The 25,508-nt window shown below is 32.9% G+C and overlaps 1 protein-coding gene across 1 annotated transcript; it reads left to right on the top strand.

Annotated features, from left to right (window-relative positions):
• Window positions 1-241: 241 nt before the first annotated feature.
• LOC141296015 (acid phosphatase type 7-like) lies at window positions 242-25,037 on the top strand. Its single transcript, XM_073827299.1, has 15 exons — window positions 242-311; window positions 2,136-2,191; window positions 2,392-2,514; window positions 4,852-5,052; window positions 5,133-5,315; window positions 7,634-7,659; window positions 12,944-13,041; window positions 16,491-16,553; window positions 18,929-19,043; window positions 20,373-20,486; window positions 20,631-20,697; window positions 22,671-22,738; window positions 22,832-22,903; window positions 24,759-24,896; window positions 24,972-25,037. The coding sequence occupies exons 3-15, from the start codon at window positions 2,400-2,402 to the stop codon at window positions 25,035-25,037; spliced, it is 1,326 nt and encodes a 441-aa protein (XP_073683400.1). The 5' UTR covers window positions 242-311; window positions 2,136-2,191; window positions 2,392-2,399.
• The last annotated feature ends 471 nt before the right edge of the window (window positions 25,038-25,508 follow it).

Below are 25,508 nucleotides of genomic sequence, written 5' to 3'. Positions count from 1 at the left end.
AAAAACTCCGTTGACGAACGCTTAAAAAAATGTTCAGGCAGTTACAAATAAAAACGCGAAAAAAAAAAAAAAACAATATAAATAATAAATATTTTTAAACAATTATTATAATTATTACAAAAGTACAAACAGAAAAACAAGGCAGCGCTGAGCTTCTGCACTGCAGGACAAAATCAAAACAATGACGAGAGCGCGCACGTACACGTACGTCACGTGATCAGCACCTCAGCTGACGGAGAAACAGGTCATGTGACCAACTGAAACAGTTTGAGGAAGAAACACTTAACAATTTACAGTTTTGTAAACGACAGGTTTGTAAAAAATCAGCTGCTTGTTTGTTTAGGTTTTGTTAGTTTAACTCTAATCTGTCGTATGTTTGACATGTTTGTCTAGTGCTTAAACGTATTTATTTAGCTGACTTGTTTATTTAGGGTTTATTCATATGGTGTTAGCGGTTGTTTACAGGTAGATTTTAGTTTATTTGGGTTGTTTTAGTGTTTATGTGGGTGTTTGGCTTCTGATGTGTTTGTTATTTCTAATGATAAGTGTATTAGGGTCATTACTAACGCGAACTAAACTAAAATTAAGCAATTCTATTTTTGAATGCATTAAATGAGACGTTTTTAAGAACAAATATGATTTTTGACAGGTGATATACAAAGGTCTAATAATTTAAATAATATATAAAAGGCTTTCCTCATTACAGTAATGACAAATTCAGGTGTGGCAGGTTTGAAATGTCATATATATCTGACCCTGGACCACAAAACTAGTCATTTGAGATTTTTGCATAATTTTAAAGTTGAATACATAAGATTTCTACTGATGCATGGTTTGTTAGAATAGGACAAAATCTGGCTGAGATACAACTATTTGAAAATCTGCAATCTGAGGGTGCAAAAAAATCTAAATATTGAGAAAAACACCTTTAAAGTTGTCCAAATGAAGTTCTTATCAATGCATATTACTAATCAAAAATTAAGTTTTGATATATTTACGGTAGGAAATTAACAAAATATCTTCATGAAACATGATCTTAATATCCTAATGATTTTTGGCATAAAAGAAAAATCGATAATCTTGACCCATACAATGTATTTTTGGCTTTTGTAGCTACAAATATACCTGTGCTACTTAAGACTGTTTCTGTGGTCCAGTGTCACATATAATATTGAGTTCATAAGGTATTTAGTGGTTGTTTAGAGATTTATTTGGGTTGTTTTAGTGTTTTGGCTTCATCTGTGATATCCCAAAAGTTTGGGATCAATAAGACTTGTAATGTTTTTTTAAAGTAGTCTCTTCTGCTCATCAAGACTGCATTTATTTGATCAAAAATACAGACAATTATAGAATATTATTGCAATTCAAAATATTTTATTTTTTATTTTAATATACTTTAAAATAGAATTTATTTCTGTGATGCAAAACTGAATTTTCAGCATCGTTACAACAGTCTTCAGTGTCACATGATCCTTCAGAAATCATTCTAATATACTGATTTATTACTTTTATTATCAATGTTAGAAACAGTTGTCTTGCTGAACCTGTGATACTTTTTCAGGATTCTTTGATGAAAAAAGTTAAGATTCAAAATATAAATCTTTTCTAAAAATATAAGTCTTTACTATCACCTTTTATTAAAAAAAAATAAAGAAAAAAATTACCGACCTCAAACTTAGAACAAGGTGTTAATTGTTACAACTATTTAACTTGGTACCATTCTATTTAAAATAAATGCTGTTCTTTTTAACATTTTATATATCAAAGAATCCTGAAAAAAGTCACAGGTTCCAAAAAAATATTAAGCAGCACAACTATTTCCAACACTGATAATAAATGAGTATATTAGAATGATTTCTGAAGGATCATGTGACACCGAAGACTGCAGTAATGATGCAGAAAATTCAGCTTTTCATCATAGAAATAAATTATATTTTAAAGTATATTAAATTAAGAAACCACTATTTTAAACTGCATTAACATTTCACTAATATTACATTTTTTTTCTGTATTTTTAATCAAATAAACACAGCTTTGATGAGCAGAAAAGTCTCCTTTAAAAAGCATTAACAATCTTACAGATCTGAGAACTGTATTATTATTGTAACTAACACTAAAACTCTGTTTAATTACAGGTGGATTAATACAGTCCTCCATGAAAACATGACTCACTGCAGCTGATATAAAGCAGGTAAAAAAGTGTTTCTGAGCAATTAATAATTCACTTAATTATTCTGCCATTGTGCATAAGTTTGATAGACACCCGAAGCAGTTCAAGACACATGCATGAACTTGAACTGCTTCTGTCAGCACTTTAGCTTTAGATCTTGTGATAAACTATTACACAGTTTGTGATGCTCATGTGACTCTCTTCTGTTTTGTTGTGATCAGATGAAGAGATGATTATGATGAAGATGGAGCTGTGTCTGCTGTGTTTGTGTGCTTTGATCGCTGCTGTTTGCTGTGTGCCGCCCATCGGAACTCAACCTGAGCAGGTGCACATCTCATATCCAGGTAAGATTTCACCTTTCATGACTGACAGCTGTCTGATTTAAACTAATGCACTCAAATATGACCATGGATGAACAAAACCAGTCTTAAGTTGCACGGGTATATTTATAGAAATAGCCAAAAATGCATTGCATGGGTCAAAATTATATTTCTTATATGACAAAAGTAGATAGATCTTGTTCAATGAATATATTTTGTACATTTTCTACCGTAAATATATCAAAACTTAATTTTTGATTAGTAATATGCATTGCTAAGAACTTCATTTGGACAACTTTTAAGGCGATTTTCTCAATATCTTTAATTTTTTGCACCCTCAGATTGCAGATTTTCAGATAGTTGTATCTCAGCAAAATATTGTCCTATCCTAAGTCTCAGTTTTTAAAAAAATTACCCTTATGACTGGTTTTGTTGTTCAGGGTCTCAAAGGAGTTTGTGCATTACATGAATACATCTGATAATCTGACTGTTTTATAAGAACAATATGGTGCAAAACGAAGACAGATGGGTTTTTGCATGGAAAAACTCTGCTGTTATTGTATGATTTCTTAGATTTATAGTCCTAATACCAGTGATAGACGGTCATTTTTTGGCTCTCGTGAGTGTAATATTCTGTTATATAACAGCGGAACGCTCAGCTGTTTGTCATTTAGCATTTTATTTAAAATTAGTTGAGGTTTTTCAGCAGAAGTTAGTTTGAAAATGCCAAATGCACAGGTCACACACCTCAACAAATAAGAAATTAAATTTAGAATGCATAAAATTAGATGTATAGTGTGAACAATTATGATAGTTTAAAGACTTGACAATTTAAATAATATATAATCATTTATCTCATTACAATAATGACTATTTCAGATGAAGGAAGGTTGAAATACCATGATATTTAATATTTAATTTGATATTAGTTGATGTTTTTCAGCATAATGTTGTTTGAAAATGGCAATATATTTATTATTTTATTTATTTTAGTTTATATTTGTCAGCAGAATTTATGAAAATCATTAAAAATTTCACCCCTTAAAAATTAAGAAATTATATTTTAAAGACATATTTTGAGAACAGTTATAATTTTGACAGATGTATGAAGACTTCACAGTTTAAATACATAATGAATTGTCCTCATTATAGTAATCACAATTTCAGGTAAGAGTGTTGAAATATTTTATTTGACATTAGTTGATGTTTTTCAACATAATGTTGTTTGAAAATGTCTATTTATTTATTTTTTTATTTATTATTTGATATTTGTCAGCAGAATTTTTGAAAATATCATCCAGACCAGATGAAGGAAGGTTGAAATACCATTAAGTTTAATATTTTATTTGATATTAGTAGATTTTCTTCACCATCATGTTGTCTAAAAATGTCAGTATATTTATTATTTTATTTATTTGTGTTAATTGTTCCGCAGAATTTTTAAATATCAATCAAAATGCACATTTAACCTATAAAAAATTAAGAAATTATATTTTAAATACATATTTTGAGAACAGTTATGATTTTGACAGATGTATGAAGACTTGCATGATATTTAGTTATTTTATTTGATATTAGTTGATGTTTTATTAGCATAATGTTGTTTGAAAATGTCAGTGTATTTATTATTTTATTTACTTTAGTTGATATTTGTCAGCAGAATTTTTGAAAAATGTCATCCTATCAAAGTTCACACTTAACTCTTTAAGGAATTATATTTTAACACTGCAAAAAATGCTTTTCTTACTTATTTGTTTTGTCTTGTTTCCAGCCAAAATATCTAAAAATTCTTAAATCAAGAAGGATTTTCTAGACAAGTAAAAATTATTTTCTTTTTTTTTTTTTCAGAAAAAACAAGTCAAAATATTTATTTTTATTTTTATTTTTTTAAACAAGCAAAATAATCTGCCAAGGGGTTAAGAAAAATAATCTTGTTTTCTGTTTGAAATCATATAATTTCTTAATGTTTAAAAAGTTAAATGTGAACTTTGATTGGTCTGGATGATATTTTCAAAAATTCTGCTGACAAATTTCAACTAAAATAAATAAAATAATAAATACACTGACATTTTCAAACAACATTATGCTGAAAAACATCAAGCAAAATAATCTTCCAATGGGGTAAGCAAAAAAATATTTTTTTTAAAGGCATTTTAATGTTGCGAACAGTTATGATTTTGACAGCTGATGTTTGAAGACCTCACAGTAAATAATATATAATATTTTTTCATCATCGCAGTGATGGCAGTTTTAGCCGAGGGATGTCATGAAAATTATATCTCATTGTTTTTGCACTTTGCACAGTGACAGTAAAGAGTGAGCAGGTGATTATAATGTGAATAACTGAGCGTCCTTCCTCAGGTGTGAAGAACTCGATGTTAGTCACATGGTCCACCGCTAATAAAACCGAGAGTATTGTTGAGTACGGTCTGTGGGGCGGAAAACTCTTCAGTCACACGGCGAAGGGAAACTCAAGCGTGTTTGTCGATGGAGGACCGGAGAACAGAACAATGTATGTTCACCGCGTCACGCTGACCGATCTGATACCAGCGGCTTCATACGGTAACCTTCATACGTGCATCATTCAGTGTGTGTGACATAGATGATGGGGATATTAATACATACGTGTGTGTGTGTTTCAGTGTATCACTGCGGCAGTGACGCCGGATGGAGCGACATCTTCTACTTCACGTCTCTGAATGAAAGCGTGAGCTTCAGCCCCAGATTCGCTCTGTTTGGTGACATGGGTAACGAAAACCCTCAGTCTCTGAGTCGACTGCAGAAAGAGACACAGATAGGGATGTACGACGTCATTCTGCACATCGGTGAGACTCGAAACACACGCACGGTCTTGATTAAAGAAATAGTTCACCAAAAATGAACTATACGTTTGCTGATGATTATTAGAGATGTAGATGATTAGAAACATATCATTTCATCACTGTCTCACATCAGTGTTGGGGGAAACGCATTACAAGTAACACAAGTTACGTAATAATATGACTTTTTAGTAACTAGTAAACTAAAGCATTACTTTTTAATTGACAAGAAAATATCTGAGTTACTTTTCCCCCATTTATTGATTAAAAGCTCTCCTGTCCCCATGTTGAGAGAAATCGTGAGTAAGATGTTCCTTTAGTTCTAGAATAAATGTGAACATGCATTAATTCATCTCACTCACTAAACAAACAGATACAGTGTTCTTCAAAATGAATAAAAACACTGAAATGTAATGCAAACCTGCAATAATTAAATATTTTAAATAATACAAATATCCTTTATGTATTTAATCCCATTTTATAAACCGATGTGTTTGCTGCCGACCTTCGATGATCCAATTCATCCATACTAATAAGCTAAAATTACTCAAGATAATCATTTGTTTTCTTTTTTTATTGCTGAAGAGTTTAAATGTTTTCTTCTGCGGTCTACTGTACAGACGTCAATTCACTTTTCTCTACGCCTGAGGCTTTTGGTGTGAAAAGGCTTTTACATTTGACTAAAATACAACTTTTTATATTAAAAACAAACAAGCCCTGCCCAGATTTAAAAACGAACGTAACGCATTACTTTCCATAAAAAGTAACTAAGTAATGTAATTAGTTACTTTTTTAGGGAGTAACTCAATATTGTAATGCATTACTTTTAAAAGTTACTTTCCCCAACACTGATCACCAACAGATCTTCTGCAGTGAATGGGTGCCGTCAGAATGAGAGTCCAAACGGCTGAAAAAAACATCACAATAATCCACGAAACCACTCCAGTCCATCAGTTAACATCTGGAGAAGACAAAAGCTGAAACAAATCCATTAAGACATGTTTAACTCAAATACATTGAGTCTGTAATCTATAATAACGCTTCCTCCAGTGAATAATTCACATCAAAATCCAGCCACATATTTGTTTTGAGCTGTTTTGGCTTGTAAACGGTGCTTGATCTGAGCAGATTTCCCTCCTGATTCAGACCACACTTTTTCACTGGAGGAAGAAGGGATGCACTGAAAGCGAAAAGGCAGAATAAATGATAGCAAACAATGAGGTGACGTGATCAAACAGAGGCGTGCACTAATGATCAAACATGTGGTCAGTGTGGAAACATTTTAAACTGTCCGAGAAAGAGGCAAAAATCATTCCAAGCAGCGACAGCGAGAGACTGTTTAGAAGCGCATCGCATGTCTTCATGAGAAGAGAAAGGTTACTGTATGATGACTGAAATCATCCATTAGTCAATCAACTCCAGAACGTTCTGTTGTCTAATACACCAGACACCAATTGTGTTTATTCTGACAGCAGCTCCTTAGCCAGGGTTCAAAGACCAAAGATGACAATCATTCACAAATCTGCTGCTGCCAGCAAAAACTAGGACTGAGCTCTTCTTGCGGGTTTACCACAAAATAAAAGTCAACATTCATAAACATTAGTATTGTCGTTTTACTGTTGAGACAGTACAAAAGACAGACAAAAATAGCTCTAAACAGCTCTATTAATACATTTATTCTAACATTGTCCTTTGCTCAGCAAGGCTGCATTTATTTGTCCATTATAAACACATGCCTGATTCAAGACGGCGGTCTTAAAAATGTCCAAAGAATATTATTTTACTAACTTATTAATTTGAATATTTTTAAATTGTTGTTTTGTAATTGATTTATTTTTTTGAAAAGCAAGACAAAACTGTAAAAATCAAATATTGGCTATAAATTTAATTCATGCAATGGTGAGAAAAAATTGGCATGGGGGAAAAACACGAAAAACTGTGTTCAGTAATCTGCCTTCGGCATTCGGCCCAGTGTTTAATTTTGTTCGGCTTCGGCCAAGAATTTCATTTCAGTGCATCCCTAGGAGGAAGCGTTTCAGCTTTTGTCTTCTCCAGATGTTAACTGATGGACTGGAGTGGTTTTGTGGATTATTGTGATGTTTTTATCAGCTGTTTGGACTCTCGTTCTGACGGCACCCATTCACTGCTCAGGATCTATTGGTGAGACAGTGATGGAATGCTTTAGTTAAATTTTTTGGTGAACTATTCTATTAACTGAGTAGGAGCAGATTAGTTTGTCATCCCAGTTTTAGTTCTAGTTTAGTGTCTCAGTTTTGCTTGTGCATGTGGTGAATGTTCTTTACAGCATGTGATTGTTTTCACAGGGGATTTTGCGTATGACATGCATGAGGTAAGAGATGTAGTGTCACATCACAGTACTTTAGTATCATTCAGATACTATTATAGTTTTTGTTAACATTTTGAATTCATTTTATTGTTCGATTTTCTGATTGTTTTTGAGTGAACAGTTTTTGCTGCTGTGTCTTTAAGGCGTCTATATTTAGCACAAAAGTACAGAACATTCAAACAGTCATGATCAAAATATGTAAATGATGATCCACATCATTTTGACGGTAATGTGTAATGTTGCCCGTAATATCATAATCAGAGACAAAAACCACAGAAACAGCTGTTCAGACCTCAGTGGAAACAGTGTCTGAAAACTCATCAGTGCAACAAAACCCAACAACCGACCACAACATTCCCAAAACCACTGCTCCGAGTTTAGTTATGATTATGTAAATATCTGGAAAACATCAACTGATCACGATCACGACTGAGCTTTCAGATGATAGACTGCTGTCATCTACATTCATTAGGTTGGCTTGAGAAAGGAAACTTACTGAAATGCTATTTAAAGCTAATATTCTTCTTCTTCTGAGATTAAAATAATCTACTCCTCCAAACTCAGCCCAGATCTTCAGACTGATCTCACCGGGTGTGATATATCTTTTCTAACTGATCCGACTCACGGTTTTCCTAAAAATAACCAATAAAACTGGGAAAAATCCCATAGACTTGCATTTTAGAAACATGCTGGTAACATGCTAATAAATTGCTAATCATGCTAGAATTATGCTAACATGCTAGTAACATTCTAAGAAATTGCTAATCATGCTAGAATTATGCTAACATGCTAGTAACTAATCATGCTAGAATTAATGCTAACATGCTAGTAACATGCTAATAAATTGCTAATCGTGCTAGAATTATGCTAACATGCTAGTAACATGCTAATAAATTGCTAATCGTGCTAGAATTATGCTAACATGCTAGTAACATGCTAATAAATTGCTAATCGTGCTAGAATTATGCTAACATGCTAGTAACATGCTAATAAATTGCTAATCATGCTTTAATTATGCTAACATGCTAGTAACATTCTAATAAATTGCTAATCATGCTAGAATTATGCTAACATGCTAGTAACTAATCATGCTAGAATTAATGCTAACATGCTAGTAAATTGCTAATCATGCTAGAATTAATGCTAACATGCTAGTAACATGCTAATAAATTGCTAATCATGCTAGAATTATGCTAACATGCTAGTAACATGCTAATAAATTGCTAATCGTGCTAGAATTATGCTAACATTCTAGTAACATGCTAATAAATTGCTAATCATGCTAGAATTATGCGAAATGCTAGCAACATGCTAATAAGTTGCTAATCATGTTAGTTATGCTAACATGCTAGTAACATGCTAATAAATTGCTAATCATGCTAGAATTATGCGAACATGCTAGCAACATGCTAATAAGTTGCTAATCATGCTAGAATTATGTTAACATGCTTGTAACATGCTAATTATGTTAGCAACATGCTAGTAACATGATAATCGCGATAAAATCGTGCTAGCAACATGCTAGTTACATACTAATTATGTTAGAATCATGCTACCAGCATGCTAGTAACATGTTAATTAAAAAATTAGCTAGCAACATGTTAGTAACTGACTAATCATGCCATCAACATGCTAGTAACATGCTAATAAATTGTTAATCATGCTAGAATTATGTTAACATGCTAGTAACATGCTAACATGCTAGTAACATGCTAATAAATTGCTAATCATGCTGGAATTATGCGAACATGCTAGTAACATGCTAACATGCTAGTATCATGCTAATTATGTTAGTCATGCTACCAACATGCTGGTAACATGTTAATTGTGCTATCAACATGCTAGTAACTGACTAATCATGCTATCAACATGGTAGTAACATGTTAAATGCGATAAAATCATGCTAGCAACATGCTAGTAACATGCTAATTATGGTAACAACATGCTAGCAACATGGTAGTAACATGCTAATCGTGATACAATCATGTTAGCAACATGTTAGTAACATGCTAATTTTGTTAGAATCATGCTACCAACATGACAGTAACATGCTAATTGTACTAGCAACATGCTAGTAACTGACTAATCATGCTATCAACATGCTAGTAACATGTTAAATGTGATAAAATCATGCTAGCAACATGCTAGTAAAATGCTAATTATGGTAACAACATGCTAGCAACATGCTGATCATGATAAAATCATCCTAGCAACATGCTAGTAATGTGCTAATCATGCTAACAACATGCTAGTAACATGCTAATTGTGATGAATTAATGTTAGCAACATGCTATAAACATGCTAATTATGGTAACATGGTAACATGCTGGCAACATGTTGATCATGATAAACTGATGCTAGCAACATGTTAGTAACTTGCAAATGATGTTAAAAACATGTGAGCAACATGCTAATAACATGCTTACCGTGATCAAATCATGCTAGCAACATGCTAGTAACTTGTTAATCATGCTAGAATCATGTTACAACATGCTAGTGACTTGCAAATGATGTTAACAATTTGTTAGTAACATGCAGCATGCTAGTAACATGCTAATCATGCTAGAAACGTGCTAACAACAAGCTACTAACTTGTTAATCATGTTAGCAAACATGCTAGTGACATGCTAATCATGGTAGCAACATGTTAATCTTAATAAAATCATGCTAGCAATATGCTAGAAACATGCTAATCGTGATAAAATCATGTTAGCAACATGCAAGTAACATGTTCATCATCATGTGAATCATATTGTGAGATCCTCTAGTCTAGTGAAAGACGCCTCATTGTACCACCACAGAGAGGTATTAAATCACTGTCCAGAACATTCTCGTTCAATGTCCCTGCCTGGTGGAATGATCTTCCCACCCCTATCCGGAATGCAGACTCCTTAACAGCTTTCAAACGACTGCTGAAAACCCATCTTTTTCGACACTATCTGACTCAAAAAAAAAAAAAAAATCCTCCCTTCTAGCCTGTTTTTCCTCTCTTTCTTGATCTTCTCCTTCTAGCCTGCACTCTTCTAACAACGCCTGATATATGGTATTTTTGAACACTTCCTATGTTGATCTGCCTCCTTAGGATGAATCACTTGTTGTATTCCCAATTGTAAGTCGCTTTGGATAAAAGCGTCGGCTAAATGAATAAATGTAAATGTAAATGTAAATATTACAACATGCTAGTAACTTACTAATGATGCTAAAAACATGCTAGTGACATGCCAATCATGCTAGCAACATGCTAGTAACTTGCTAATCATGCTAACAACATGCTAGTAACTTGTTAATCATGCTCACAACATGCTAGTAACTTGCTAATCATGCTAACAACATGCTAGTAACTTACTAATGATGCTAACAATATGTAAGTAACTTGTTAATCATGCTAGCAACATGTTAGTGACATGCTAATCATGCTAGCAACATGCTAGTAACTTGCTAATTATGCTAACAACATGCTAGTAACTTACTATTCATGCTAACATGCTAGTCATGCTAGAAACATGTTAGAAACTTGCTATCTATCCATCAAACTTTAAGCTTTTAAAACTACTTTAAACTTCAAACTATTTCAGACTGAAAACCTTCAAACTTAATTAAAACGTAAAAATTTTCCAAACTTCTTAAACTTTCTGGTCCGGCTTTCTCAAGCCAACTTAAAGTTTGTCTCGACGAACTTTTTTATCTAGTTTACAGATGCTTTTCTCCAAAACAGCTCATATGCATTTAAACAAAGTATTGACTGAATCAGTTCAATACTTAGCCTTCCTCTTGTCAGGTTTCACTGTTCACTTCTAATCCAAGCATAAGACTAATATTGTGAGCAATAATGAGGCCAGTTCTATCACATTGTGTTTGGAACATGACATCATGAAGTGATTATGAGCTGAGCTACTGAACGCAGAACAGCTGTTTCTAATCACAGTCTCCATTCTGAGGGCCTTTATGCGCCTGTTCTTGTAGTGTCATTGAGAGTTTTTAATAGAACCAATTTATATTTTTATATTTTAATTAAAGTTTTATTCCTTTTGTTTTTGATTTTTGTCATTTAATATTTTTTTAATGTCTTTATTAATGTCTTTATAGTTTTTATTAATTTTTATTTGCCTTTTTAGTTTTAGTTAAACTAAATGAAAATGAGATTTTTTTGGCAACAAGTCTAAATAAAATAAATGTGAACATTTATTTCAAGTAACAAAAATGTTTCTTATGGTTTTAGTTTTAATTACCTGTAATAAATAGATAGAATAAAAAAAATACTATTATAGTTTTTATTATTTTATTTATAGTTTTATTTTTACATTTTATTTCAACAAGTTTTTATTAATTTTTATTTCTGTTTTAGTTTTAGTTAAACTAAATGAAAAATGACAATGAGATTTTTTTTTCTGCCAACAAGCCTAAAGAAATACATTTGAATAGTTTATTATTCTATTTTAGTTAACTTTTGTTTTATTTCAAGTAACAAAAAATGTTTTTATGGTTTTAGTTGTAATTAACTGTAATAAACTATATAATAAATTCAATCAATTCAATTCAGTTCAATTTTTGTTATTTTATATATAGTTTTAATTAATGTTTTAGTAATTTTGTTGCTTGTTTTTGTCATTATTATTTTATTACATCACTTATTTTATTTCAGCTAGTTGCCCAGTCAAAATTCTTCATGTTCATTTAGTTTAACTTAATGTATTAAAATAACTAAAACTAAAATTGCAATAAAAATAATTTAAAATATAGACATATTAAAAGAAATGGAGCATAAAAAATGACAAAATACTCAACAAAATTGCTATAACTTTAACATAAATTAAAACTAAATTGTGTGTGTGTGTGTGTGTGTGTGTGTGTGTGTGTGTGTGTGTGTGTGTGTGTGTGTTTTCATTATTTATTTATTAATTTTTATTTTAGTTTTATTTTATGCCACAAGCATAAATAAAAATATTAAATAGTTTATTATTCTATTTAGTTTTTTATGTAATACTTTTATAGTTTTTAATTATAATTATATATTTTTTTCTGTTTTCTGTTTACATTTTAAATTTAATTAAAGTTTTAGTAATTTTGTTCTTTGTTTTTGTAATATTTTTAATATTATTATTACTTATTTTATTTTAGCTAGTTGCCAAGACAAAATTCCTCACTTTCATTTAGTTACCTAAAACTAAAACTGCAATAAAAACAAATTAAAAACTATATAGACACAAAAAAAGAAACAGAACATATAAAAATACAAAAATAAAATTTTAACAAAAATGAAGATTAATGTATGTGTGTGTTTAATCAGGATAATGGGCGAATCGGTGATGAGTTCATGCGTCAGATCCAGTCCATCGCTGCATACACGCCGTATATGACCTGTCCTGGAAACCACGAGTGGGCCTAGTAAGTGTGTTTCACCTGATCTCAACCTAAACCTGATCTCAACATTAAGGTCTTCGAGTAGGTCTGTCATCAGGAGATTTTAACCAGGTTAGAGAGTTCAGAAATCAGAGTTTTCCAATATGAAATCGCTTTTGCCGTCTGGGACAAAATAATCTGTTCCACAGCGGAGATTCAGAACATTTTTGGGAAACTTTTCTTGACGTGAGTCATTTTAATCGCATGTCTGGATTCGCTCAAGAGCCGTCGACATCTAAACAACATCGGCAGAGCCAAAGAACACGGAGAAACGGCCGGCGAGACACATGCGCTCGTGCCTCAAATCTACTGCAAAACCAGTGTTTTTTAGGATTTTGATTACTTTGGGATATTATTGTGACACATGCAATTTTACCCTCCAGTTGTGTTTAACCCTCATAATGCGTTCGGAATCTGTTGACTATTTTCCGGGTCTGTTTGGACATGAAGAATTGTTATTTAATAACTTTTTTCAAATAAAACCATATTGTATCTATTTAGCAACTTCTCAAAAATAAGTTTATGTGAAAAAAAGTTTTGAATGTTACCATGTTTTTACTTCATTTACCTCTTTATTATTAATTAAAAATGTATTAAGTTCTTTAAGTTTTAAAATACATGAACCACTCCAGAAAAAAACTATCATGCAAAATATATATATATATATATATATATATATATTTATACTTTTTTTTTTTCAATATTGGTGAAAAAGTTATCATTATATGAAATTTATGAATGGAATTTAATTAAATTCCTTTGAATGTATAACTCCTAACTGCTTAAAAACAGTCTAAATGTATAAAAAATACAAATATATTTCTATCAAAATGTGCAAAAGTGTCTAAGATATGGAGAAAATGTGAAATATGTTTTACAAAAGTTTTATGACACCAATTTAAATTCATAGATAATTTTACAAAAAGTATTTATGACCCTAATGGTATGCCATACATGATGACAATATCAAAAAATAATTGTATAAAATGTAAAAAAAACAAAACAAAAAACAAAACAAAAAAAAACAACCGCCCCCCCCCCAAAAAAAAACAAAAAAAATGTGTGTGTGTATATATATATATTTATTTATTTTTTTTTTTTTTCAACATTGGTGAAAAAGTTTATTTGACGTTATTATTGAATGAAATTTATGAGAAAATTATTCTGAGAATTATCAGTATTAACCCTCGTTAGAATAAATAGAATTTAATTAAATTCTTTTGAATTTATAACTCCTAACTGCTCAAAACAGTCTAAATTGATAAAAAATACAAATATATTTCTAACAAAACAACATCAAAACAACATTAATATTACTCTGAAAAGTTTTCAAACAAAATAAATTCATTTTTACTTTCAGATTAAAAAAATTAGTTTTTTTTTCAACAAAATTCATTCCAAAAGTGTCTAAGATATGGAGAAAATGTTATACAAAACAGTTTTTCGACACTAATATAACTTCATCAATAATTTTACAAAAAAAGTATTTTTGACCCTAACGGTATGCCATACATGCCCCGGTCAAAATGATGTTCAATATTGATGATATCATCAAATATAATTGTACAAAATGTAAAATATGTATTTTTCAGAAATATTTCTGTATCTCTTCCGGGCTAAATTCATTATGAGGGTTAAATATTTCAATCTAAAATATTAATGGCCCTAAAATAGATTAATTTCCTTTAATAAAAATATCACTTCTTTTGATTTTGAGGTTACTCAAGCATGTTTCCCTGAGATTGACCCAAAAGCACACTGACAGAGTGTTACGAGAGTGTTTAATAAGAAGCAGTGAGTGTTTTTGTGTCTGTGGTGTCAGATGGACCGATGCAGCAAATGTTCCTCGGCTCTCGCTGCAGACAGAAGAGAACGTCCAGTCAAAGGTTTATTTGATTCTGGGACATTAAATCAAAGCCACATGGACGTTTGACCCTGTTGAGCGAGAGCCCAATGCCTGACATGATGGTGATGATGTGACGTTCAGAGAGAAGTTTAGTGTCGTCAGTCAGATGTTTCTAGATAAACCATCACCAGATGAACATCAGGATGAGATGAGATAATTTTAACCCCACAGGCGTCTATTTGAGTAAACACCGTTGTCACGATGAGTTATTGATTCCACATTTGCACATGCATGTTTTGTAAGATTTTCTGAATCAAAATCGAACTAGACATCACTAAACGAAGCAAAATGATTTTGTTGCTCAGTATTTTTGTCTGTTTTCCAGTACAAATGTCTAAACTTAAATCAAGACACATTTACTGCAGTTGCAAAATGAGAGAAGATAAAAAGAGAAATTGATCAAAATGAAATGAGTTTAAGCTTAAAATTAAAACCGATATCTGCCAACACTCATTTATATTTGTTAAATTATCAAATAGAATGCCTATTTTAAAATGATATTAAACAACTTTTGTGACCCTGAGCACAAAACCAGTCTCAAGTAGCACAGGTATATTTGTAGCAATAGCCAAAAATACATTGTATGGGTCAAAATTATTGAATTTTCTTTCATGCCAAAAATCATTAGGATATTAAGATCATGTTCCATGAAGATATTTTGTACATTTCCTACCATTAATATAACAAAACTTAATTTTTGATTAGTAATATGCATTGCTAAGAACTTCATTTGGACAACTTTAAAGTTTTTTTTTAATGGTTGTATATCAGCCAAATATTCTCCTATCCTAACAAACCATACATCAATGGAAAGCTTATTAAGCAATTATTTATCTTTTAGATAGGTGTTGTATACATCTCAATTTAAAAATAAATTGACCCTTATGACTGGTTTTGTGGTCCAGGGTCACATATATCTTGATTTAAGAATGTTAAGGTGAGACGAAAATACTTTTTGCACTGCATTTTTTCAGATTCACATCCATCTTAGTAAGTGATTTAGAAGACAGCCTGCTGACTTTTCCCCTGTGTTCATGTGTTTTAAGTAGTTTGGTTGTTAGTAATTTGCCTGTTGACCACTGGAGGGAGTCACAAACCTCTGGATGGACTCAATAACTCTAATGTTAAACATGATTGATTATGCATGGGGCTGGTTTTTGAGGTCAGGGCTGTAATTCGTATTTGTGTTGAAATATTTTATTCTGTAACGTCTGGCCTGTTGTTTTCCTAGCCTTGACTTTATGACCCCTGTGAGATCTCAGCACATCCATACCAGAATGACGGAAATGCAAAAAAAATGATCCTGACCCCCCGCATCCTCTTGACCTTTGACCCCATACTCTAGGGGTCAACGACAGTGAAACCCCCCCCCGTATCTCACTTTTATGAGCTAAATTAATCTGTGAAACACTAGAGCATTTAGTGTGTTTCTGTTTCGTTTGAAGGCCTAAATATGTTCAGTGTGTAATTCAGTAATGGCTGCTGTGGCTTTCAGTCTGTGATTTTCTGTCTGTGTTTGTTTTTCCAGTAATTTCTCCCACTACAGGAGTCGTTTCAGTATGCCGGGACACACGGAGAATCTGTGGTACAGGTACGAACGCTCACACTCAAAGCAAGGCCATATCTTGCTGTTTATATCTCACAATGCAGACTACTGTAATCAAAAACTCCTTTTCTTCATCCTAATGGAAAGAAAACAAGTGCTTATTTTATTAGGGGTTTGAGCACATAGTGCTGAAACCCTATTGTAATTGTTAGGATTTTTATTGTTGTTCTTCTGGTAAAACTGGTCATGCAGACCAAACCGTAAGGCCTAGAGAACTGAAACTTTGTCAGATGGTACTCAGGCACAAAGACCTGCCCCAATCGGCCTATAGGTGGCTCTACAGCGATCGAACGTGTAAAACTGCTCATAACCCCTAGACTGTTTGCCATAGACCCAAAAATGGATTTTTGTAATCCTTGGGTCAAGGCAATTAAAAGAAAGAAGATCAGATTTGCTCTACAAGATCTGGTTTTCCCACCATTTTAAAGTAAATTCAAAACCTACTTTTGCGAACTAGTTCTAGGTTTTACGCCGGATCAGAACCTAACCAGTGCACAAATGTTCCCTGGATAGTGAATATGAATAATTATCAAAAAAAAAAGTTGAACTTTCGACTCGTGGTCGAAAAGGACGCCAAAACCTTCGAAAGACGCGGGGCCACTAAAATGGCTGCAACTTATGAATGGAATCAGATATCTTGACCAAACTTGGTACATATGTGTATGAGCTCAGTCTTTGGTCAAACTAAAAAAAATTCAGAGCTTTAGCACTTGGTGGCACTATGAGAGGGAAAAAACATAAAAATAACTATAACTACACAACCGTTAGTCCAGTCGACTTAAAAATTGGTATGCGGTGTCTCTGGCCAACGTGCCACAAGGGTCTATGAGGACATTTGCGTATCTAAAAAAACATCGGCCAATAAATTTTGAGCACCTATTAGTCAAGATTAATGGAGGCCGATCGCAGCGAAACTCAGTGGGCATGTTCAATTCATGGCCCTAAAAGTCTGTAAGAATTGAAAAAGAAATCAGCCACTAGTTGGTGCTAATGAGATTTTTTGCCTCTGTAATCACATGGTGTTTCACACATCCACACAATATGCATATCCTCAAGAACTATTACTGTCAATCAAATCGTTGAGTAAATATTCACAGTTATGTTAAAAACCTACTTTTGCGAACTAGCCTTAGGTTTTTCACTTAATCTCGATCAAACCACTGCAGCGCAGTTCTTCAGACTCTCTAGATCAATAACTATCAAAAAAAAATTGAATTTTGTCCTTTGGTTAGCTTTGATGGGGTCATTTAGAAAAGGGGCATGGCCACATGTACCCAAAAGCCCATAAAACTTAAACAAAAACTCAAAACTTTACAAAAATTGGTGAAAACATGTGTCAGATGATTCTTAATAAGCATGCAAAGTTTCATGGAGATCGGAACATGGGTGGCACTATAACAGTTAAAAAGGCTTACAAAAACACAAGATTTATATGGTAAATGGCCTTAAATTGCTAAAAAAAATTCAACTATATATTCACTAGATCTTCATATCATACGATAGATCCTCTCATTCTGAACAACTTTACCTCTTGGAACACTAATGTCAATCCAACTTATCTTTAAATATGTGATATTATGTAAAAAAAAACAAAAAAAAAAACTACTTTTGTGACCTAGTCCTAGGTTTTTAACTGAAAATCAATAAAACCACTGCAGTACAATTCTCTGGACTCTCTATATCAATAATTATTTAAAAAAAAAAAAGTTGAACATTTGCATTTGGAGAGTTATAACATGGTCGTTTAATAATATGGTCATCCAAAACCTGTGCATCCTATAAGAAAACTCTAAACTTCACAAATCTATTTAAACTCATGCATCATGTGTTCTGGTGTCAGCCAATTGGCCTACGTCCTAACAGCATAGAAGCCATAAAGCCCTTATTTCCTCGAACCCTGGTAATTGCTGCTAGCAGCTATATTTGTACTTTATATCTATTATATCTTTAAATGCCATGACGTTTTTCCCAGAAATTTCCAATTAGACTATAATGAAAGAAGCTAGAAAGACTCTCCCTCTTTTATTCTGTGTTTCCTCACATGAGCTCAATTATAATGTCTGGATAAACGATTTGCGAAAGGTCGTGAGGTGCAGATTATAGTCAGTTCAGTACGTTTGTTATGCTTCCCTGGGAAAACTCAGAATCATCTCTGAGCTGGAACGTCATAATTGAGAGGGCGATATATCTGGGCTCAAGGGAGAACGCTGGAAAAACTACTGAGGCTCTGCTTTAAACACAGAGGATGACGATTCCAGCTCCGCTTTGTTGGATGATTGTTTTTTCCAGTCTGAAGAAACATTCAGTGTTTGCACAATCAGTTTTTGAAGACTGAAGCATGTTTATAACTGTGCGTGTAGCTGGAACGTCGGGCCAGCTCATATCATCTCCTTTTCCACTGAAGTCTATTTCTATCTGGAATACGGCCTGGATCTGCTCTTCAGACAGTATGAGTGGCTTCAGGCGGATCTACAGGTACAGAAACACTACACATGCTGCTGTGATGCTCACAAATACACTTTACTGTAGCTGTAGATGAGTTTGTTTCTTCATCAGATTTGTATAAATGTGTCATTCCATCACTGTCTCACCACTGGATCCACTGCAGTGAATGGGTGCCGTCAGAATGAGAGTCTAAACGGCTGATAAAAACATCACAATAATCCACAAAACCACTCCAGTACATCAGTTAACATCTAGAGAAGACAAAAGCTCAAACAAATCCATCATTAAGACCTTTTTAACTCAAATACATTGAGTCTGAAATCCATAATAACGCTTCCTCCAGTGAAAAAGCCACATCTAAATCCAGCCACAAACGGTGCTTGATCTGAGCAGATTTCTCTCCTGATTCAGACCAGACCACTTTTTCACTGGAGGAAGTGTTAATATGGATTATAGACTTGGATGTGAGTTAAAAATGTCTTAATGATGGATTTGTTTGAGCTTTTGTCTTCTCCAGATGTTAACTGATGTACTGGAGTGGTTTTGTGGATTATTGTGGTGTTTTTATCAGCTGTTTAGACTCTCATTCTGACGGCACCCATTCACTCTAGAGGATCTAGTGGTGAGACAGTGATGGAGTGACACATTTCTACAAATCTGATGAACAAACACTCATCTGCATCCAGGATGTCCAAGACCCCCTTGTCATCCAAGATGTTCATGTCTTTCTTTCTTCAGTCGTGAAGAAATTATGTTTTTTGAGGAAAAAACTCCCATCTCATTTTCTCCTCCACCTTCATAATCATCCTACATTTTACCTTTTTAGGTAAAGGCCGTTTGATCTTCTTTGCACGTTCACTTTGTAAACACTGGGTCGGTACTTCTTCAGCGATGTAGGATGATTTTGAAGTTGGAGGAGAAAAAGAGACGGGAGTTTTTAGACATACCCTAACTGTCTTGAACCGGAGTACACAGATTTGACGCAGAGCTAGACAAGATGAGAGTCTGAGGTTAAAAAGTGTATAAATTGTCAATTTTTTTAGGAAATGTCACTAGATAAGACCCTTATTCCTCGGCTGGGATTGTTTAGAGCTCTTTGAAGCTGCATTTAAACTGCATTTTGGAAGTTCAAACTTCCCAAAGAAGTCCACTATATGGCAAGAAATCCTGCAATGTTTTCCTCAAGAAACATAATTTCTTTTCGACTGAAGAAAAGAAAGACATTAACATCTTGGATGACAAGGGGTGAGAAAATTATCTGTAAATTTTAGTTTTGGAAGTGTACTAAATCAAGGGAATATTCTTTAAATCTTGATGCAGTATTGTGTGTTTTTGTGCTTCTTTCTGTCATTGATAAAGGAAGCGAACCGTCCTGAGAACCGAGCGCAGCGGCCGTGGATCATCACGATGGGACACAGACCCATGTACTGCTCCGATGATGACGGAGACGACTGCACACACTTCCAGAGCTACGTATGTGATCTGAAATCTGATGCTTTGCCTCTGAATGTCTGTCAGTTCATCAGTTCAGTCATTTTGTTTTAGTGACATCTAAAGATGAGATCAGCTTGGTTGTCTTTGGTTGTGTCTGCTGTTTGATTGATTATCCTGTTTTAGGTTCGACTTGGACGCAATGACACAAAACCTGTTGCTCCTGGACTGGAGGATTTATTCTATCAGTACGGTAAGCACTGCAAAAAATGCTTTTCTTACTTACATTTTTTTGTCCTATTTCCAGGCAAAATATCTAAAAATTCTTAAATCAAAAAGGATTTTCTAGACAAGTAAAAATTATTCAAAATTAAGTTAAAATGTAGTGCGTTTTTGCTTGAAACTAGCTAAATAATCTGCCAATGAGGTAAGAAAAATAATCTTGTTTTCTGTTTAGAATAAATTTTGGCAGATTATTTTGATTGTTCTAAGCAAAAACTCACTTAATTTTGACTTGTTTTTTTGTGAAGACAAGAAAATAATTTTTGCTTTTTTAAAAAACCCTCCTTGATTTAAGAATTTGTAGATATTTTGGCTGGAAACAAGACAAAAAATCTAAGTAAGAAAGCTTTTTTTTTCCTGTGAGAGGATTCAGCACTGGTCTCTTTTGCTGTCATATCATGTCTTCTTTCAGACTAGTGGAAAGAAAACATTCATTTAAGTGTTTATTTTATTGCACTTTCTCTATTTGCATCTGTTGATTTCAATTCTAATCCATGTTTTGAAGGAGTTTCTTCTCTTACTCACACCAAATGTAACAGTTTTATTCCTTTCTATATTCTAAAGGTTTGTTCATATTTCATTCACACTGATTTATACATTTTACTCCTAAAAACATGATTTTTTTTTCTTTTTGTTGCAATGACTGTATGTCATCTTGTTTTCCAGTACAAATATCTAAGTTTTCTTAAATCAAGATACATTTACTAGAGATGCACAATGACATAACATTAAGTTTTGTTTACTGAAATGATTGTCAATATTCTGTTAGATTTAGCTAAAAACAAGAAAAAAGTCCAGGTCACACTGCAAAAAGTGCTTTTCTAGCTTAGATGTTTTGTCTTGTTTCCAGCCAAAATATCTAAAGATTCTTAAATCAAGACGGATTTTCTAGATGAGTAAAAATTATTGTCTTGTTTTCAGAAAAAAACAAGTCAGAATTAAACGTTTTCCGTTTGAAATAAGATTTTTTTTTCTTACCCCATTGGCAGATTATTTAGCTTGTTTCAAGCAAAAACTCACTTCATTTTGACTTGCTTTTTTTTTAACAAGACTGTTTTTACTCGTCTAGAAAATCCTTCTTGATTTAAGAATTTTGGAAACAAGACAAAAAATCTAAGTAAGAAAAGCATTTTTTGCAGTGTTATTAATTCAAAGGAAAATCTAGATTCTTTTTCTTACCCTATTTGCAGATTTTTAAGCAAAAACTTTTTTGATAAATAAAAAAAATATATATATTTCAATAACATCAAACTAGTATTTTAAATCTGGCTTAATGCAACGTTTAGATTTCTTTTTTGGAAATGTATGCAAATCAGTGCATATTTAATTAGATGAATGCTTCATTTGCATATTTCAACATAACATTTGAAAAACTTGTAACAATGATCTTAACATACTGTGATTAATCAGCTGGATGTATGGTGGTATATATAAATAATGACAGGACGGTGTTTCTCAATCTGTACAATGAATCTTTACACTGCAAAAAATGCTTTTCTAGCTTAGATTTTTTGTCTTGTTTCCAGCCAAAATATCTAAAGATTCTCAAGTCAAGAAGGATTTTCTAGATGAGTAAAAATTATTGTCTTGTTTTCAGAAAAAAACAAGTCAAAATTAAGTGCATTTTTGCTTGAAACAAGCAAAATAATCTGCCAATGGGGTAAGAAAAATAATCTTGTTTTGCGTTTGAAATAAGATTTTTTTTCTTACCCCATTGGCAGATTATTTTGCTTGTTCTAAGCAAAAACTCACTTCATTTTGATTTTTTTTTTTTCTGAAAACAAGAAAAAAATCCTTCTTGATTTATGAATTTTTAGATATTTTGGCTGGAAACAAGACAAAAAAATCTAAGCTAGAAAAGCATTTTTTGCAGTGTAATGACTGATTCTAAGCCTAAACTGGCTCAGAATGGATCAGCAGATGCTGTATGTGTGTGTGTTTCAGGAGTGGATCTGGAGCTCTGGGCTCATGAACACACATATGAGAGACTCTGGCCTGTCTACGGTTACAAGGTAAAGCACTGAACTGATCTGAAAGCGCTCTGGCATCAGCTCTAGCATTGAGAACTTACTCTATCAGATGTGATGTGTGTTTGTGTCTTGCAGGTGTTTAACGGAAGCTCTGAAGAGCCGTATGTGAATCCTAAAGCACCTGTTCACATCATCACAGGTTCAGCCGTGAGTATCGCCAGTAACACCAATAACATTAGTCTCATGAGGGTTTAGAATGGCACTGTTCCTAAAGGAGTACTAGATTACTGTATACTACACTGCTATACTACACTGTGTGCTATTTATTAAAATAGTATGTTGAGCAGCACATACAGAGTGCATTACTGTACACCCATTGTTTTTTCCATAGAGATTTTAAAATAGTAATTTTAAATGTTTAATCCACAAACCAACACTGCAAAAAATGCTTCTCTTACTTATCTTACTAATATCTAAAAATTATTAAATCAAGAAGGATTTCCTAGGCAAGATGAGTAAAAACAAGTCAATATTAAGTGAGTTTTTGCTTAGAACAAGCTAAATAATCTGCCAATGGGGTAAGAAAAAAAATCTTTTTTTCAAACGGAAAACAATATTAGTTTTCTTACCCCATTGGCAGATTATTTAGCTGGTTTCAAGCAAAAACACACTTAATTCTGACTTGTTTTTTTCTGAAAACAAGAAAATAATTTTTACTCATCGAGAAAATCCTTCTTGCTTTAGGAATTTTTAGATATTTTGACTGGAAAAAGACAAAACATCTAAGTAAGAAAAGCATATTTTGCAGTGTATGAGGAGAATCACAACAAACTTTGATTTCAATATTTTTTACAAATCAGACAAAACGTCAAAGACATGTTTTAGAACATTTTGCTAACATTCCAGTTAGGTTTAAAAATGTAACTTTATTTTTAAACATTCAAAAGTTTTTTCTTGGATGTGAACGTTACTTTTTATTATCTTGCAACATTATGGGAATGTTACTTTTAAATGCTTTCAGAATGTTCAAAAACTAGTTGTAACATTTGCAAAAGATGATTCAGAAAAGTTCCAGGAACATTGTATAACAGTTTAAGAGCATTATTAAAAACCAGATAAGTTTGGACAAACATTCTATGAATGTTCCTGGAAGAACATTTGTTCAGAACATTCCTTGCCAGAAAGCCTTGCCAGAACATTCTGAGAACCCTGTTAAATTAGAACCATACAGACAAACAATGACCACAAAATTGGTAAAACTAAAATTAAAATGAAAAAATTAATTCTAACTATCAGTAAAATTATAATAGTATTTCAGTGATATTAAAATAACACTGTCTAGCATGCATTTATGCAGAAAAATAATGCAAAAGTTGTGAAATGCAATGCAATGGCCTCTAAATAACTTCCTTTATACCAGAATGCATTGCAATAAAAATCATCCACCAGCTTCTTTTGTCCAACAATAAACATTTAGTATTCACACTGCAAAAAATGCTTTTCTTACTTAGATTTTTCCAACCAAAACATCAAAAAATTCTTAATCACAAAGGATTTTCTAGACAACTAAAAATTATTTTATTGCTTGCAGAAAAAAAACAAGTCAAAATTAAGTTTGTTTTTGCTGGAAACAAGCAATGGGGTAAGAAAAATAATCTTGTTTTCTGTTTGAAATAAGATTTTTTTTTGCTTACACCAATGGCAGATTATTTTTTTTGTTCTAAGCGAAAACTCACTTTATTTTGACTTGTTGTTTCTGAAAACAAGAAAATAATTTTTACTTGTCTAGAAAATCCTTCTTGATTTAATTATTTTTAGATATTTTGTCTGGAAACAAGACAAAATCTAAGTAAGAAAAGCATTTTTTGCAGTGCAGTTTGTTGTCACATAACCTCATCATGTTGCATGTTTGCTTTTTAAATTCAGTTTTACATGAATAAATGACTTCCAGCTCGTTCATCACTGGAAACAGACGGTCAGATTGAGTGCAGTGCATTGCATTGTGGGATACGGCATGCCATGTGGTGGTGTTTTAGCAGATTTGTGATTTGGTTTTATTCAGGGCTGTCGAGAGAAACACGACGGCTTCATCCCTAAACCCCGCGACTGGAGCGCGTTCAGAAGCACAGATTACGGCTACACGCGCATGCGTCTGATCAACACCACACACCTGTACCTGGAGCAGGTGTCTGATGACCAGGTAACTCACGTTTCACTCAGAGTTCATGTGAGAGACGTCTGATGTCTAACTCCAGCTGTCTCTGACCGTCTGCAGAACGGCAAAGTTATCGATCAGATGATGCTGGTGAAGGAGAAACACGGAGCAGACGCCTGGCGCTGAAGATGCCGATGTTAACCCTAGTCGACGGTGAGATGCACTACAAGACAATCTCCAGCAGCACATGCTTTGAGTTCTTCAGACTTCTTCCAGACAGTTTTACTGTGCAGGACCATATTCTCCTTCATCTAACAGGTTTCTTCAGAGTGTTTGTTTGGATGGACTGAATGCGGGTTAAAATGTCTATTTCAAACTTATAAATGTGGCCCTGGACCATAGGACCACACTGCAAAAAATGTTTTTACTTAGATTTTTTGTCTTGTTTCCATCCAAAAAATCAAGAAGGATTTTCTAGACGAGTAAAAATTATTTAAAAAATCAAAGTCAAAATGTAGGCGTTTTTGCATAAACAAGCAAAATAATCTGCCAATGAGGTAAACAAAACAATCTTATTTTAAGCAGAAAACTACATTATTTTGCTCACCCCATTGGCAGATTATTTTGCTTATTTCAAGCAAAAACTCACTTAATTTT

Source organism: Garra rufa, chromosome 21 (genome assembly GCF_049309525.1).
Source record: "Garra rufa chromosome 21, GarRuf1.0, whole genome shotgun sequence".
Taxonomy (NCBI): Eukaryota; Metazoa; Chordata; class Actinopteri; order Cypriniformes; family Cyprinidae; genus Garra; species Garra rufa.
The sequence above is the reverse complement of the archived record's forward strand: the minus strand, read 5'-3'. Positions and strand labels throughout refer to the sequence as shown.

Bases quoted from the DNA above. Each gene is read 5' to 3' on its own strand.
- LOC141296015 (XM_073827299.1), top strand. From the start codon at position 2,400: ATGATTATGATGAAGATGGAGCTGTGTCTGCTGTGTTTGTGTGCTTTG. The intron at 16,554-18,928 runs GTACGAACGCTC...CTGTGCGTGTAG, and splicing joins ACGGAGAATCTGTGGTACAG to CTGGAACGTCGGGCCAGCTC. The intron at 20,698-22,670 runs GTAAGCACTGCA...TGTGTGTTTCAG, and splicing joins GGATTTATTCTATCAGTACG to GAGTGGATCTGGAGCTCTGG.